The 14452-nt window shown below is 38.7% G+C and overlaps 1 protein-coding gene across 2 annotated transcripts in view; it reads left to right on the plus strand.

Moving 5' to 3' along the window:
* Positions 1 to 978: 978 nt before the first annotated feature.
* rab11fip4b (RAB11 family interacting protein 4 (class II) b) overlaps positions 979 to 14452 on the plus strand; it is a 27203-nt gene continuing 13729 nt past the window's right edge. Inside the window, exons 1-2 of one of the 2 annotated variants that reach the window (XM_034892410.1) lie at positions 979 to 1415; positions 13651 to 13901. In XM_034892410.1, the coding sequence (XP_034748301.1) occupies positions 1338 to 1415; positions 13651 to 13901 (329 nt within the window). In that variant the 5' untranslated portion in view covers positions 979 to 1337. The remainder of the gene's footprint in view (positions 1416 to 13650; positions 13902 to 14452) is intronic. The other variant, XM_034892418.1, reaches the window with a different exon arrangement.

Below are 14452 nucleotides of genomic sequence, written 5' to 3' on the forward strand. Positions count from 1 at the left end.
AGAGGAGTTGGTGCAAAGGGAATTTTAAGTTTCCATTCTGCACATCATATTATAAAAATTTGATTTGCTTATGTAATCCACTATTTTATAACTATGAAGACTTTTCAGTGTTGGCACATAATTTCTCATTTATCACGTGAATCTGTAAAATGTCAACTTGTCTGGAACCACGAAAAGCAGCTTATGTGTATTGTATACCATGCATTTTTAATCAAAAGACATTTGAGCATTTTCTCCATTTTTAATGAAACACGGACCTTAAATCTCTTGCATTGTATGTTTGGGATGTAAGAAATAACTGGATTGTTGGGAGTTTATGCTAGAGTGGGGAGATACAGTTTATATAATATGATTATGATTGGATTGTGGTGTTTATAATTAGTTAACTGTGCATCAAATGTCAGAAAATAATAAAGAATATTACAACATAATCTTCAAAATATTAAGTCCAAGTTGGCTTATCCAAATGCCAAAATTCATTGTTTCTTTTTTTCTGACCGCCAGTCCAAACCCGCCCAAAAATCAGTTTAATAACACAGACGATTTAAGAAAACCCAACAAAAATATTTACTTTGGAGAAACTGAAACCAGAGTATGTTTGCAGCTTTGCCATAAACTCTCTCATTTCCCACTGTGACTAACCAGTAAGTCTTTATTTTTTTTACCCATCTTGTGGAATCTGCTGCATCACTGAAGACAAACTGTTTCAATTTAAAGTGACAACAATCACCTCATTCCCCCTCTCCACACACAGCCAACACAGGCACTGGCCTCTGACACGGAGCCAGCCAGGACTTCTATGCAAATAAAGCCTGAGTAGGTGGCAGCCGAGAGCAGAGTGTGCAGCAATGTGAGGACTCTCACAGGCCCCGCCCACATAAGCCAGTTGCTAAGCAACGAGCTGCAAGGGTGGGGGAGAGGAGGGAGGAGTGGCCATGAATTCAACAACTGTTGCCTGATCTGAGCTCTCTCACTGTGTGAATGCAAGTCAGCCAGCGAACCGGTCAACGAGAGAGCGAGAGCGTGTGAGGTGCAGAGTCTGTGCTTGTGTTTGTGTGTGTGTGTGTTTGAGTGTGTGTGTGAGAGAGAGAGTGAGAGACAGAGAGAGAGAGAGAGAGAGAGAGAGATAGAGAATGTTGGTGTAGAATAAGCCAGGCAGCCGGTGCAGTGTTTTAAAGTGAACGATACATCTTGCTTCGCTCCTCTGCCCCTCTTTGGACTATACCACTAACAGGGACTCACCCTTTGGACTATCCCGACACTTGCCTCGTAAGGAACACCTGTGTGGGGTGTAAGCTAAGACAACGGACTTAGACCTGGTGAGCAGGGAACAGTGGATGACTTCATTGGACGAAGGTTTTGCTGGTGGAAAGAGAGGGACTGCTGGCCATGGACTCCCCTCACTAGTAAACGGGGTAAGCAACCAGACTGCACCCATCCAGCTGGAAAAGGGGGGTGATGAAAGATCACTTGACAGAATGAGAACATAACAGATAAAAGACTCAATAGTGAAACGTGAGGGTTCAGTAAACAAGAGGAAAAACCATAAGCAGAGATGGTTTTATATGTTAAGTGGTGGAGTGGTTGAAGACTGGCGAGGTAAAGGGGGACAGTTCAGCAGCAGTGCAGAGTCCATTGTCCCCCTCTGTGTCTGTGTGTGTGTGTGTGTGTGTGTGTGTGTGTTGCATAGAGTTGACCCTGCCTCAGAGCTTCCCTGTCTGTCCTGCTCAGCTGTCGGTGTCTGTGTCATCACGCCACACTCTCCTGTCTCTTCTGTTCACTCTTCTTGTTCCTATCTGCTGCTTGTATCCCTTGTTTCTCTCCCTTCCTCAGTCACTGATGGCTCTGTTGCAGTTCATCATATCTCTGATGGTAATGGGATTAATTGGAAACCAGGGTAGCTGCAAGGAAAGGGAATGATGAGAGGGACTGAGATCAAAAGAAGTTTGCAAGGAACAGGACAGATATGGCAGGTACAGATAGATCAGAAAAGGTAGAAAAATAGTGTTTATGGGATAAACAGGTCTGACAGGACTGAGGAGAATGATATTTGGTACTGTGTAATACATTGTAGGGTGGTGTTAATCATTGTGTCATGTGTATTTAACTTCCTCATTAGCCTAATAGTAAGTAATTTGAAAACCCTGTCAAAAAAATGATGCTCTATTACTGTAATTTAACCTATTCCAATCTGTTTATTCAGGACAAAGTTCAGTGGAAAAGTGAAGTTTATACCACATAGATCACGTTGTGTTTTAATCCAACCCCACCAAAATTGTAAACACAATACACACATTATGGCTTAGGAATGATTTAACTTTATTTAAAGAAATTTGATTTACTTCTAGAAAGTTTTAGGTGCCAATAATGTTACAGTAAACACTAAAAAACTCAGTCATTTAAAAGGTTGTCTTTGTGGCTGTGTCATAATTTAAAAAATAAGTCTTACTGTAGATCATCTAGAGAATTTAGAAAAATTGCTGTACCTTTCGCACCTACTAATATTCATTCATTAATCCAAAAATAGAGAGGCTAGGTGAGTTTTATTTGTATTGTGGGGATTTCAATGGCTACATGTGACGTCAGACTCTATAGTTCATTGTTTCAATGCATCTGTTCTGTGACTGGACATTGCATAATGAGATTTACTATTCTTCAGCTGAGCAGAACATTTTTGTTGATTGTCCCTGGGCCTGGTCATATGGTTGAACATAGTTGCTTTTTACAGTAATTTGTATTCCGTGAACAAGACTGACATTTAGCTAAGCGTTTTTGATGGTGCAGTGTGTACACTAGGACTAGAATAACTAGATTAACATGCAGTACTTAGCTGACTGGTTGGATGGAGGTTAATCTGTTAGTTAGAACAGTCACTCCTCTATGATTTGTCAAACTTTCTTATACATTGATACTGTGAGAGACGAAAGAATAATCTGTTGACAAAACAAACAATTATCTTAACAAAAATACATTTCCCCAGAGTTAAAGGTCCAATGTGTAATATATTTAATGTAATAAATCCAAAAAATGACCCCAACGCATCATCAGATAATAAAGGTGCCCTGCCACACATATTTCAGAACTTTGTGGTAACGTCTGAAGTTCTACCATTGACTCTCTAACAATTATGGGGGGGAGAATGCCTTTGTTATCTTGTTTCAAGCTATTCTACCGTGACTCAGCTTGATTTGTACCATTTCTCATTAACATTCAACAATCTAAGCTGCTTGACTCTGATTGGTTAACAGCTAGCCAGTGAGAGACTGGCTATCAGATCTTGGCTTTACCCAGCGCAACCGGTCGAGCTTATGAATTGTATTGAGCTCAAGCAACATGACATCAAACTGACCGGCTTTTGTAATTGGCCTGATTTCTCTGCTTATTTCTTTTCAGTGGCTTATGCTGACAGAGGAGTGAGCAGTTCATTTTCACATTCACAACATAACACGAACACATATGGACCTAACATCCTAACAACGTTTCAAAAATTGCAAGTAAAAACGTTTTTTTGTGGCAGGGCACCTTTAAGGAAACATGCCATGTTGAAATACTATCTTTTCTGACAACAATGCTAATGCCAGTATGTTCTCCTTTTGAAATTTCCGTTCCATGATGGAATTTCTGTTATTGTTTTGGCTTGTGTGTTGTTATCAACTACCCAGTTTGACAGCCAGGCCAGGGTTGCCAGATAAACCTGTAAGAACGTAAACCCAGCGAGCTACAGCTGTAACGTTAGTGCAGCCATGAAAGCAGCAAACAAACAAACAGGATCAACCAACGTAAACAAAACGGCATGTTTGTAACAGTTGCATGACCAGAGACGTAACAAACCCAGGTAAATATTGGAGATATATTTAAAAGATGGCAACAGCTTAGAGCCCAAAAGGACACCTAGTTGGCTAATTTCCTACTGAACAGGTAGCTAAGCATTAGCTTCAAGCTAATTTATCACGGCTCGTAGGAACGGACATTTTATGTAATTTCAACATTTGTGTACTCACATTGAATTATATATCTGTAGTACCTGAGTTAGTTACTTGCAAAAACAATTGAAACACTGCCAGTAGAGTGATCCAACATCTAACGTTAGCTACTACTGTAAAGTAATGTCTGGCTATGTGAGACAAGCGTCTAGCAACATTGTTGAACTTCGAGGAAGGGGCAGGGGAGACAACTCTCTCCAGTATTTAGAATTTGTACTACAGTAACTATTTTAAACACTAGCTGTCAGTATTACATAATGCACCTTTCATATACTGTAGTTTTAAAGTCATATTGTCTGTGACCTTCTTATACTTGTTTTCCTTTTAGAAAATGTTTAAATTAGTTATTGTTGGCACAGAATGCACATTTTGAATGACAAGATTTACATGCAACAGCTGAAAAGAAGCAGGGTCCAGACCACCTGCTGAGGGTCTGCCGCTAACGAACACACTGAAATTCCCCCATTCAGAGGCCGACAGGAAGAGGGCAAACAGTTGCTTAGGAGAAAGACAAAGCACTTTGTTAAAGAAAGACTTTTTCTTTTTCACTGGACATGAGTTTAACGACACTAAGAGGACATTCAAAACGCTACACACAACACACTTTGGCTGTGAGAGGATAGTAAGTTATAAGTGTTTGTGCTGCTACATATTAGTCAGTGTGCTGTGCTTTTCTTTGAAGATGAATCTAACTTCTCTTCTTGCAATTCGTAATAATACTAGTGGTGATGATAATTCCAGGGAAACATGACTGAGCCATGCCAATTGCTAAATCAGTGGACTGCAGACCTAAAACCATTAGTCAACAAAAAATTGAATCTGCAAAAAATGGATAATGGATTGCTTTTTATTATCAAGCAAAAATGTTAGAAATTCTCAGGTTTCTAGCTTAAGAAATATAATATGCTGCTTGTATCTGGTATATATCATAAATAAAAATTGGAGATTAAAGGTTTGGGGTTTTAGGTTAGACAAAACAATATTTGTGAAGATTGCGCTCTGGTAAATTATGAGGGATATTTATTTTTACTCTTTTCTGTACCAGACGTATCTCTAATTGTAACTGGGACCGCATAATTAATCACAATTTTATCAATACGCAATATGAACCAGTGCAATATCCAAATCGCAGGGGGGCACAATATTTGTTAAAGTCAAAATATGTGTCAAACCATTCTAAAATAAAGTATTGTGGTGCTGCAGAGACATCCCAGCCTACAAATCATATCCTACAGACTAAAGAAAAAAATCTTTGTTTGGTTCAGATCCTTGCAAAAAAACACACTTCAATAAAAAAAAGAAATTTCAATGAGAATAATGATACCAAAATGATCATTCCCTCCAATATCGTTAATCATATCGCAATTTGATCGCAATTTGAGCTTTTTCTAATACATTGTGCAGCCCTAGTTGCAGCCCCAGTGGCCTGTACTACACTGTCTGTAGCAGGGCTAAAAAGGAAGCACACTCATGACTTTGGTTTGACTTCTATGGGTGAATGCAGACTTCCTTGTTTTGATGTGAAGCAGTACTGCTTTTTGTTCAAACATGCAGTGTCGGCAGTTGTCAAACACTTAAGAGTTCAGAACAGGTGGTTGGTACGCAGAGAGCAAATAAACTAAAACTTCCGCACACCTGCCTACTCGGTGGGACAGCTTCTTTTACACTTCAATATGTCATTTATGCACTTTAAAACACTTGTCCACACAAACATTGAGCTTTCTTTTTACTTTCTTTCTCTCAAGCATTGGTAACCATGTGTACAGAGATAAAAAGTACACAAACTGCTCTTTGGTTTACCTTTTAGCCCAGATTGTGCCTTTTTTCTGATATCACACATCGCCCACTGACACCCCCACTCCCACATGTAGAGCATTGACTGAATGTTGTGCGGCAGTCAGCAGGATACAACCGTTGCTTTGCTTGCAGCTTTTTGATCTTCAAGTCCGGGAGCTTAATTGTTATGTCATGTTTGTGGGGACTTTTTCTTCGTAATAAAAGATGCAGTTTTAGTATTGATTGACACACAATGTAATAGAACAGTCAAAATCACTCATAATCAAGATGTATTTCAAGTTCTCCTTGTTTATTGAGCCTACTGTGTGTGTGTGTGTGTGTGTGTGTGTGTGTGTGTGTATGTATATGTATATATATATATATATATATATACACACACACACATACACACCTATCTGCATTTACATGCCAATTATTAAGACGTTGGGATTAAAACGTTGGGATTAAAAATACTCGCAAGGATCGTTGCTGACAGCACTCGTTCATTAACAGCTAACCTTAACTGTCACCACTACCTGGTTTTTTAACCCTTATGCTTTTATCCTAAACCACAGTCTGAATGTTGAGCTTCACTCTAAATCCAAATGTTCACCTTAAATTACCCCCTTGATAAAATATCCTTGTCTTTCTAATTTCCAGTGCCATTTTCTGTTTATTCAGGAAATTCAGACATACAACAGAAACACAGGTACTCACACTGTTTCCCCTGTTGGGGTTTTGTGAATGTAACTTACTGGGTTTCAGTGAGATTACCTCCACAACGTCTCCAGTGTACTGCTCCAGTCCCTCCCTACATTGTCCTTTGTCCAGTACAACATTCCTGGTAATGCAAGCAGTTACATGTTTAGACAGGTGGAAACAAATGTGTGTGTTTGTAATGCTTTTATATATTTGTAGTTATGTGTGTCAAGCTTCAAGCGTTTTTTACATTTTTTTTACTTACAGTTTTGACTTAAAGATTAATGAGCAGGGAGGAGGGGAGGGTTTCTTCATGTTCAGCATTTCAGATAAGTCAACTGTGTGTGTGTGTGTGTGTGTGTGTGTGTGTGTGTCTCATTTGCTAATAGTTTCACTCAGTGTTGACCTAACAAAATGTTCATGAAATATGAGTCATTACTTCCTCTTTGTGTGTGTGTGTGTGCATGCATAGGAAGAGTATTGCTTACCAAACGAGCTGAATAATACAGACATACACCCAGAGTGTTTATGCTGCCCTGTCATGGTGTTTTGTTAGTGGTATTAAAGCAAGGATCATCACTCTACTATGGAGGGTATAGTTAGTCATAATTGAACTTGAAAATCCAAAGAGAAAACAAAGCAAGATCAAATTAAAAATATTATTATTTCACTATGCCACTAGGAAAAATCATGCAATAATTGAATTTATAAAAAAAGGAAATTGAAGTTGAAATGTAAAATAGTTTGAAAAGCTATGGTTGACTTTAATAAAAGAAGACAGCAACGGTTATGGAAACCCCCCCCCCCCCCCCCCCCCCGTCTCTTAGGTGAAAGTCCTGCGTTAACCATCCTCCCCAAACCAACCTCACTGTGCAAATGTTCACATTTTCAAACTCCTTGCTATCACAAGTTAATGTTAGTCAATGGAGGCCACTAAAAAATGGAAATAGTGGAAATTCCAATCCCAATTTTCCAGAGCCCAAGCTGACATCTTCAAGTTTGAAAACGAATAATATTCCATTTATTATTGAACATGTCAGAGAAAATCCTTACATCTGAGAAGCTGTAACCAGTAAGCGTTTGATGTCTTTGCTTAAAAAAAATACTCAAGCGATTGACCAATCAAAATAATCAACTAATTGTTGCAGTTTTTGTGTACACATTGGAGATTTAGAATATCTTATGCTGTCCCGTCCCGTAGCTTCATGTTACCCACTGGTGCGATCTGAGGCTCAGAATGACAAAAGCATCCACTAGTTACACTCACAGTGCTAAATATGAAAGCAGAAGCATAAAATGTTCGCCTTTATGGGGAAATATTTCTGTGGTGGCAGCACTTGAGGAGCTAAGGGCTTAAAAGAATGGGGAGTAAGAGAGGATGAGATAGAAAGAGAGAGGAAAGCCTCTGAAGAGAAACTCATCTTATCTCTGGAGCTCGCTCAGACAAACACAAGCATAGAGACTGCTGTTCTTTCTCTCCCTTCTCTCTGTCTCGTTCTCCCTCAATTTGCTTTATTGGCATGCCAAAAAATATATCTGTGTTTCCAAAGCATAAAAACAAACAAAAATATAAACAGCAACAAGGAGCAAATACATCTGAATTAATAATACAAGTGAACAAAATAATTATGATATAATTGCAGATACTAAACCAATTCTGTGCATGTCACTCAAAGGGACTCTCTCCTTTTCCTCACTCTCTCTCTCCTCCCTCATTCTTTTTCTCTAACGGATCCATCCTCTATATTCCCCCCTTTTTACTTTTCTGCTCATCCTCTAGTTTCTATACTGCTGACTCACACTACATTAAAGCTGCATCAGTGGGGATTGGTCCAGTTGTCAGTTCATGCACCTGCATATCCAATCCCTCCCCACACTCATGTAGCACTCCATCTCTGTTTGATCCTCTTTTGCACAACACTTGTTTTGCAAAATTGTACAGCAACACAATGGTTACTGTCTAGCTAGTTATACAACAAATAGGCAACAGGAACAACACCTTTTTAAAACCCTATAAGCTGTATAATCCTTTCAATCTAGCTTTGCTCAAATGACAAACCACAAAAGAAATATTTTTAGATGATGGTTCTCAATGGAGAAGATCATCACTTAAAGCTGTATAAGATGCTATGGGGAAGACGCAGAACATTTGTAATTTATTACATATGTAATGCAGATCCACATGCATCAAGTATTGAGTTTTATTGATATTTATGGTATTAGCTGCTGTATTCTTTGTTTGGTAATTGAGATGTTTTCATTTAAACTACTGTAAAAGTTAGAAAACAAGTTTATGATAAATACATGAAACTAAATTAGACACGTGGTGGGAATCCAATTCTTGGCAGTATTTTCAGCTGAGAAAATAAGATATTAATGTTGTACCACTCTTTCTCAGGCAAGTCCAAAGCCATCTTCTCCCTCTTTTTCCATTTAGATCCATAGGGCTATGGAATGCATGATCATCCACATAATTCTCCCCTGTGCTGGAAGGGCAGATTAAGGATTTGTTCAGCACTAAACTGGTATTGACTCTCAGCACTCAGCATAGAGTGAAGGGCTGTGAGGAGAAGTGGATCTTTTTAATGACAGCTGTAAACAATGCTGTGGTTGTCCAACCTGATAAAGTGTTTTGTCCTTTAATGTCTTAGAGATTGAGCACTAACCTTAAATGTGTGTGTGTGTTTGTGTGTGTGTGTGTGTGTTTGTGTGTGTGTGTGGTCGGTAATGTTGACTCTGGTTCTGGTTGTCAGAAAAAGGGGATGGTAAAGGGAAGACAATCAAGAGAAAGAAACAAAATTAACTTATACATTTACTTTTTCAGAGGATGAATATACATTTTTCTACAATCTCCATCTACCAAATTGAATTAAATTTACCCGTGCCCTCTAGAACAACACATAGTACATTATACAATGTTTCCTATGAAAAACAAGTAAATTTCATTTGACTTCCTAAGAGCTTTTGGTGCGTGTATGTCCATGAGGAATTTGCATTGTGCGTTTAGATAGTTCAGGGATTTGACTGTAGTTCACGACAGAAGAAATAAGATTGAGCAGGAGAACTTTGTGATAGACTTTTTTTAATATTATCTTTGAATGCAGGTTTGTTTCCCACTCACACACACACATATACACACACACACACAAATAATGCCTGTCAGCCTCCCTAGCAACTGCATTGTCACAGTAATTGCAAAACAATAGCGTCGAATTTGCGTCTCACAATATCTAGTATACAGTGTTGCTCAACAACTGCGTGGCAAATACATTACTCAATGTTTTTGAGTTTCATGGCTGTGTCAACATGGTGTGATTGGTAGTCATCATGCATGTTACAAAGACTTCCATCTACCCACTGCTGAAAAACTAATGTCGCTGCCAGGCCCACCTGAAAGCTAATTAGGAGGTCAGATTTTCCAAGTACTTCAAAACGATTTCCAAAGTTGAGACGCATGTGTTGCACAGATAGCAATGATTGTTGTTGTTGTTTTTTTTAGGTTTGTTTTAGTTGTCTCTGAACTTGTTCTTTGCACTAACATCTGTCTCTCTTTTCTTTCCACATTTGGTGATCTCTCTATCTGTCTCTCTCATTCTCTCTCTCTCTTTAGTAGAGAACTGACAGTGATCCTTTATTTTCTCTCCCTTTATCTCTACTCTCCTACATTTTTTGCATTTCTATTGCAGCTTCAGTAGATGTAAATAATATATTTTTCCCAGAAAGCCTGGCTTTGTTAGAGCTTCTTCTTTGCTCTGTATCATACACAAGTATTCATGACTCACAACTTTTGCACAACAGAAAAATCCCTGTATCGATACAGATGGTGTGTGACTTGTATTTTCCCAGAGAACAGTTAAGTACACTCAGTAAGCCACCCAGAGATGACATGTAATAAATGACCTAACAAATCTGTCACATGTGAGTAATCCAGTGATGATTGAGAATGCGTAGAAGCTCATCTTTAAACACAACACCTGGGTGGAGCTCTGCCAAGTTGGTAGTTGGATAGATAGAGCATTTAGACATACAGCTAGTAGTTGTTGTTAACATGCAGACAGCCAGACCTAGTATACACACATTTGCATAGTTATTTTCTATTAAAAAAACACATCACCAGACTCAAATGGACCACAGCACACAATAACACTCCAACTGAATTTCTCATCTCAGAAAAAGGAGAAAAGGTTTTATCTTCTTATTCCCGCCATCTTTTTCTTCTCTGACATTAGCCTCACCTGGGAGAGTGGGAAAAGAAGTCAGAAAGATAGGATGTCTGTATTTAACTAGGTCAGACCCTGCAGCAACAGACTTACAGAGAGATCAGAAATATTTGTCTGTTTTATTTAAAAAAAACTGTACAACAGCAGCATGCTGTACAGAGTAATGCTATAAGGCTGCATAGTTTCTTTTTACATCTGTTCTGACTCTCTATGATTTTATAATCCGTGGACACTATAAAGAAGTAATGTATGTGTATATTCTCATTCGGTTAATACAGTTCTGTAGTGCACCCATTAGTATCTTGATATTTAGTACTGAATTGAGCCTGTTTTTTACTGTATTTGAAAAAAATGCTACTGTTCTGTTAATAGCATCCTGCAAAACAATTGCACTAGCATATAAAACAGATGTCGGTATAATACATTAGGAGTACTGACACTGTCATACACCGAAAGTCTTACACACTCATAGATATATATAAACCTGCTGAAACCTGCAGAAAAATAATCATCAATTTAATGGTGATAGAAGTCCTCCTTAGACCAAAGGGTGATGTGAAGGTGTGTCAGGCTTCAGGCAGAGCCGCTGCAGTTAAAAGCACAGCAGTTCTTGGCGTCCTTGGTTTAAAGCCACTGGCAGGTTGGATGCTGTTTGGCGAGTTTGTGCTCCAGGGAATCGAGCAACTCAAAACACTCCCGTTTTGGTGGTTACAGCCCCCGGGTGGGTACAGAGAGAGGCATACTGTAAACATGCACACACACGGGTCAAAGAATGCTGACATGTTCACCTGAGCAGAGGAAAATGAAAGCTCTTTAAATACTTTGATATTATTAACTACAGCCTCTACTACGTATATGGTATTATTGTAGCATTAGCATGATGTATTTAATGAAAATGAAGGTACAAATGACATATCACTTTATCAGCTAGAAAATGTGATGCCAATGAAGTGATCATTTAAAGTAAGTGTATTCCATAAGCAGGATTTATCAACTTTTCAACCCTTATTGTGAAGTTTAGTTCTGTATTTTGACTGGTTCTTCTACCGTTATTTGTTTATATTAGTTGAGCTAGCACTACGTCTCCGTTTCTCTTCTGCTGATCGAGCTCAACAGGTGTCAAACGTCCCCACTGTGTTTGCTTGTTCATTTCTTGACATTGTTGTGGTGGAGGACAGTGGCATCACACTGTTTTTTCTCTGCTCCAGGGGGAAAAGGAGACTGGTCTAAGGAATGCTAAAGAGATCTTTATCCTTCTTTTAATTCTCGTGACTCAGCTCCAGACCCCATAGTGACTCTTTGAAACGGTACAGAGCCTCAGTTTATAGGTTCAGTGGGTTCCTATTGTACATAGGCATTCAGGTTTGAGTGTGTGTTTGGACGTGTATGGGATAGGTAATATTAGTTATTAACAGACCATCTCAATTTTGACTCGTATTTTCACACTATCAAAAAGCTCTGATTCCACTATTAACAGCATTTTGGACTTAATCCTTTTTTTGAAAGTCGAAATCCCAAACAAGGCGTGACTTAATTGGTTATTTAGGTACACGGTCACATTTATTTTAAAATTTGACTACAGTAGTTTTGTGGCATACAGATAGTAGTTTTGTGTTGCATCCTTTATCTAGACACCTCCTGTATCTTTCTTCACAGCTCTCTCACACTTGTCTAACCTCTTCATCACACTGTACTGCTATTTCCTATGAATTCCTTCTTAGCTTTGTTCCTTATGCCCTCTTTGTCTTCTCCACGCATGTTAGCTGTGTTTTTCTCTTTTATGCTTATTCTTCCTCCCCACCTCCATCCATACCACCTTTTTTACGCCTTCACCACCTTCTGTCACTCACTACCTAACATGTTACACACCCTGCCCTCTTTCCCTCCTGTCTGATCACCTCTTCGCCTGCCCTCCTCCTTCATGCTCCCAGCTGTTCAGTCACGCTGAGATAAGTCCTTGTTCTCTGTTGCATTAGACGGGATTTGAGCCTTAGAAGAGTGAAACTAGACGGAGCAGGACCTGTGACCTTTGACCTGTTGCCCTTTCACCCTTTCACCTTTTCTAGCCCTCCAGATCCTTCTATGTGAACTTAAGAACATTCTCACAGTAAAGGAATTTACTAAATAGGAAATCCAGCCTAACACAGAATCCACAAGTGTTAATATTCGCAACCAACCATGACTTGTGAACAGCTCTTTAACTACCTAAAACAAATTAATACCATTTTAATGAATTTCAGAGGCCTTCAATTGTCTAAAAATACATTTCCAAGATGTTTGCATGTATTTGGAGAGAAATGAACATTTCTCCACCATTTGACGTGTCACAGATATAATACAAGATCTGAAACAGTTTATTAGAATTTCTATATAAACATAATTTCAAAGTTATTTGAATTATTAGCCCATATGCCTAAAGGTGACAAACCCATTTAAACAACTAATTAAAACTAATTGAACTGAATTCGAAAACAAAGTCAAAACAAAATAAGAATTTTAAACTAAAAGTAAACCCATACTAACCTTGGTTTGGTACTGCCAATTTGTTTTGTTTTGTCATGGTCAAACAAGTTGTGGCAGAGAATCGTGATATTGATACTAAGCAAAAAAATCGTGATTCATATTTTTCATATTGCACTATAACTATGGATATACAGACAAAAAGTCACTATTTAAGAAAACATCTTAACATGATAGTCACGAGACGTGACATTATATGGAGAGTCTTTTTTGTTTTGTTTAAATTGAGTGTATTTTTGTCTTTCTTGCAATAGAATATACCGCTATCAGTACAAAGAGTGAGTTGTGGTTGCAAGATTTTCACAAAAAAAAGATTTGGCAACATCACTGTGATCCCAAAAACAGCCTCACTCAATCTCTGTTTCTACAGTCCAGTGTCTGTAACTGTGTGTTAAAACTCACTCTCATTCCCCTTCCTCTCTATTGTTACCTTTCTTCCCATCATGCTCCAGGGTGGTGAGGAGGAGCGGCTTTGTCCGGTCATCATGTGCACACGGGCCCATCCTGACCCCGTCCCTGAGCGCCAGCTGTTTCCAGGAGAGGTGGAGGAGCCCGAGGAAGAGGTTGCCGACGAGACCAGGGAGAGGGAATCGGACCGAGACAGTGCAGTGGAAAGCACCCACGGGTCAGACGCCTCTGACGGGCTGATCAGACCTGGAGACAAGGAAGACTCACTGGGGGATCTTTTTTTCTCTGGGGAGAAGTAAGCACCGTTCCATCTTTTTTTTTTTTTTTTTTTAATATATATATATTTTTTTTTTTACCACTGCTTTACCATCTGTCTAACTGTCTCTGAATCATACTTCAGTCCACATTCAATGATGCTCTTTGTTCCAGTGCTGCAGACAGTAAAGAGCTTCATTCATGGGGACAGATGTCTTTTTTTCACCTTATGGTCTTTACTGCTGTTTTCTCAATCCGACTCTCTGTCAGACTAACATTTTCTGTCAAACTAAAAGTGCCAAAACAATATTTTCAAATAAAGGTTAAAGTCCTATGTTCACAGTGGCACCTCTCTCCACTAATTCTGTAAAATGTATCAACAGTTGATTTTTTGGGGGAAATATATCCTCTGAACTCACATAAAAGTACAAGATACCAGGGGCTACTTTGTAATCATGTGTCGTCATTTCTTTCAGATTACAATCTGAAACAAATTCTGTAATTCTACTATGACTGTAACTATGGAGTGCCTTTGTTTTAAAACACCTCTCAAAATGAAGATAATGAATTAAGAGTGTGAGTAAGTATGAC

The sequence above is a fragment of the Etheostoma cragini genome, chromosome 2 (genome assembly GCF_013103735.1).
Source record: "Etheostoma cragini isolate CJK2018 chromosome 2, CSU_Ecrag_1.0, whole genome shotgun sequence".
Lineage (NCBI taxonomy): Eukaryota > Metazoa > Chordata > Actinopteri > Perciformes > Percidae > Etheostoma > Etheostoma cragini.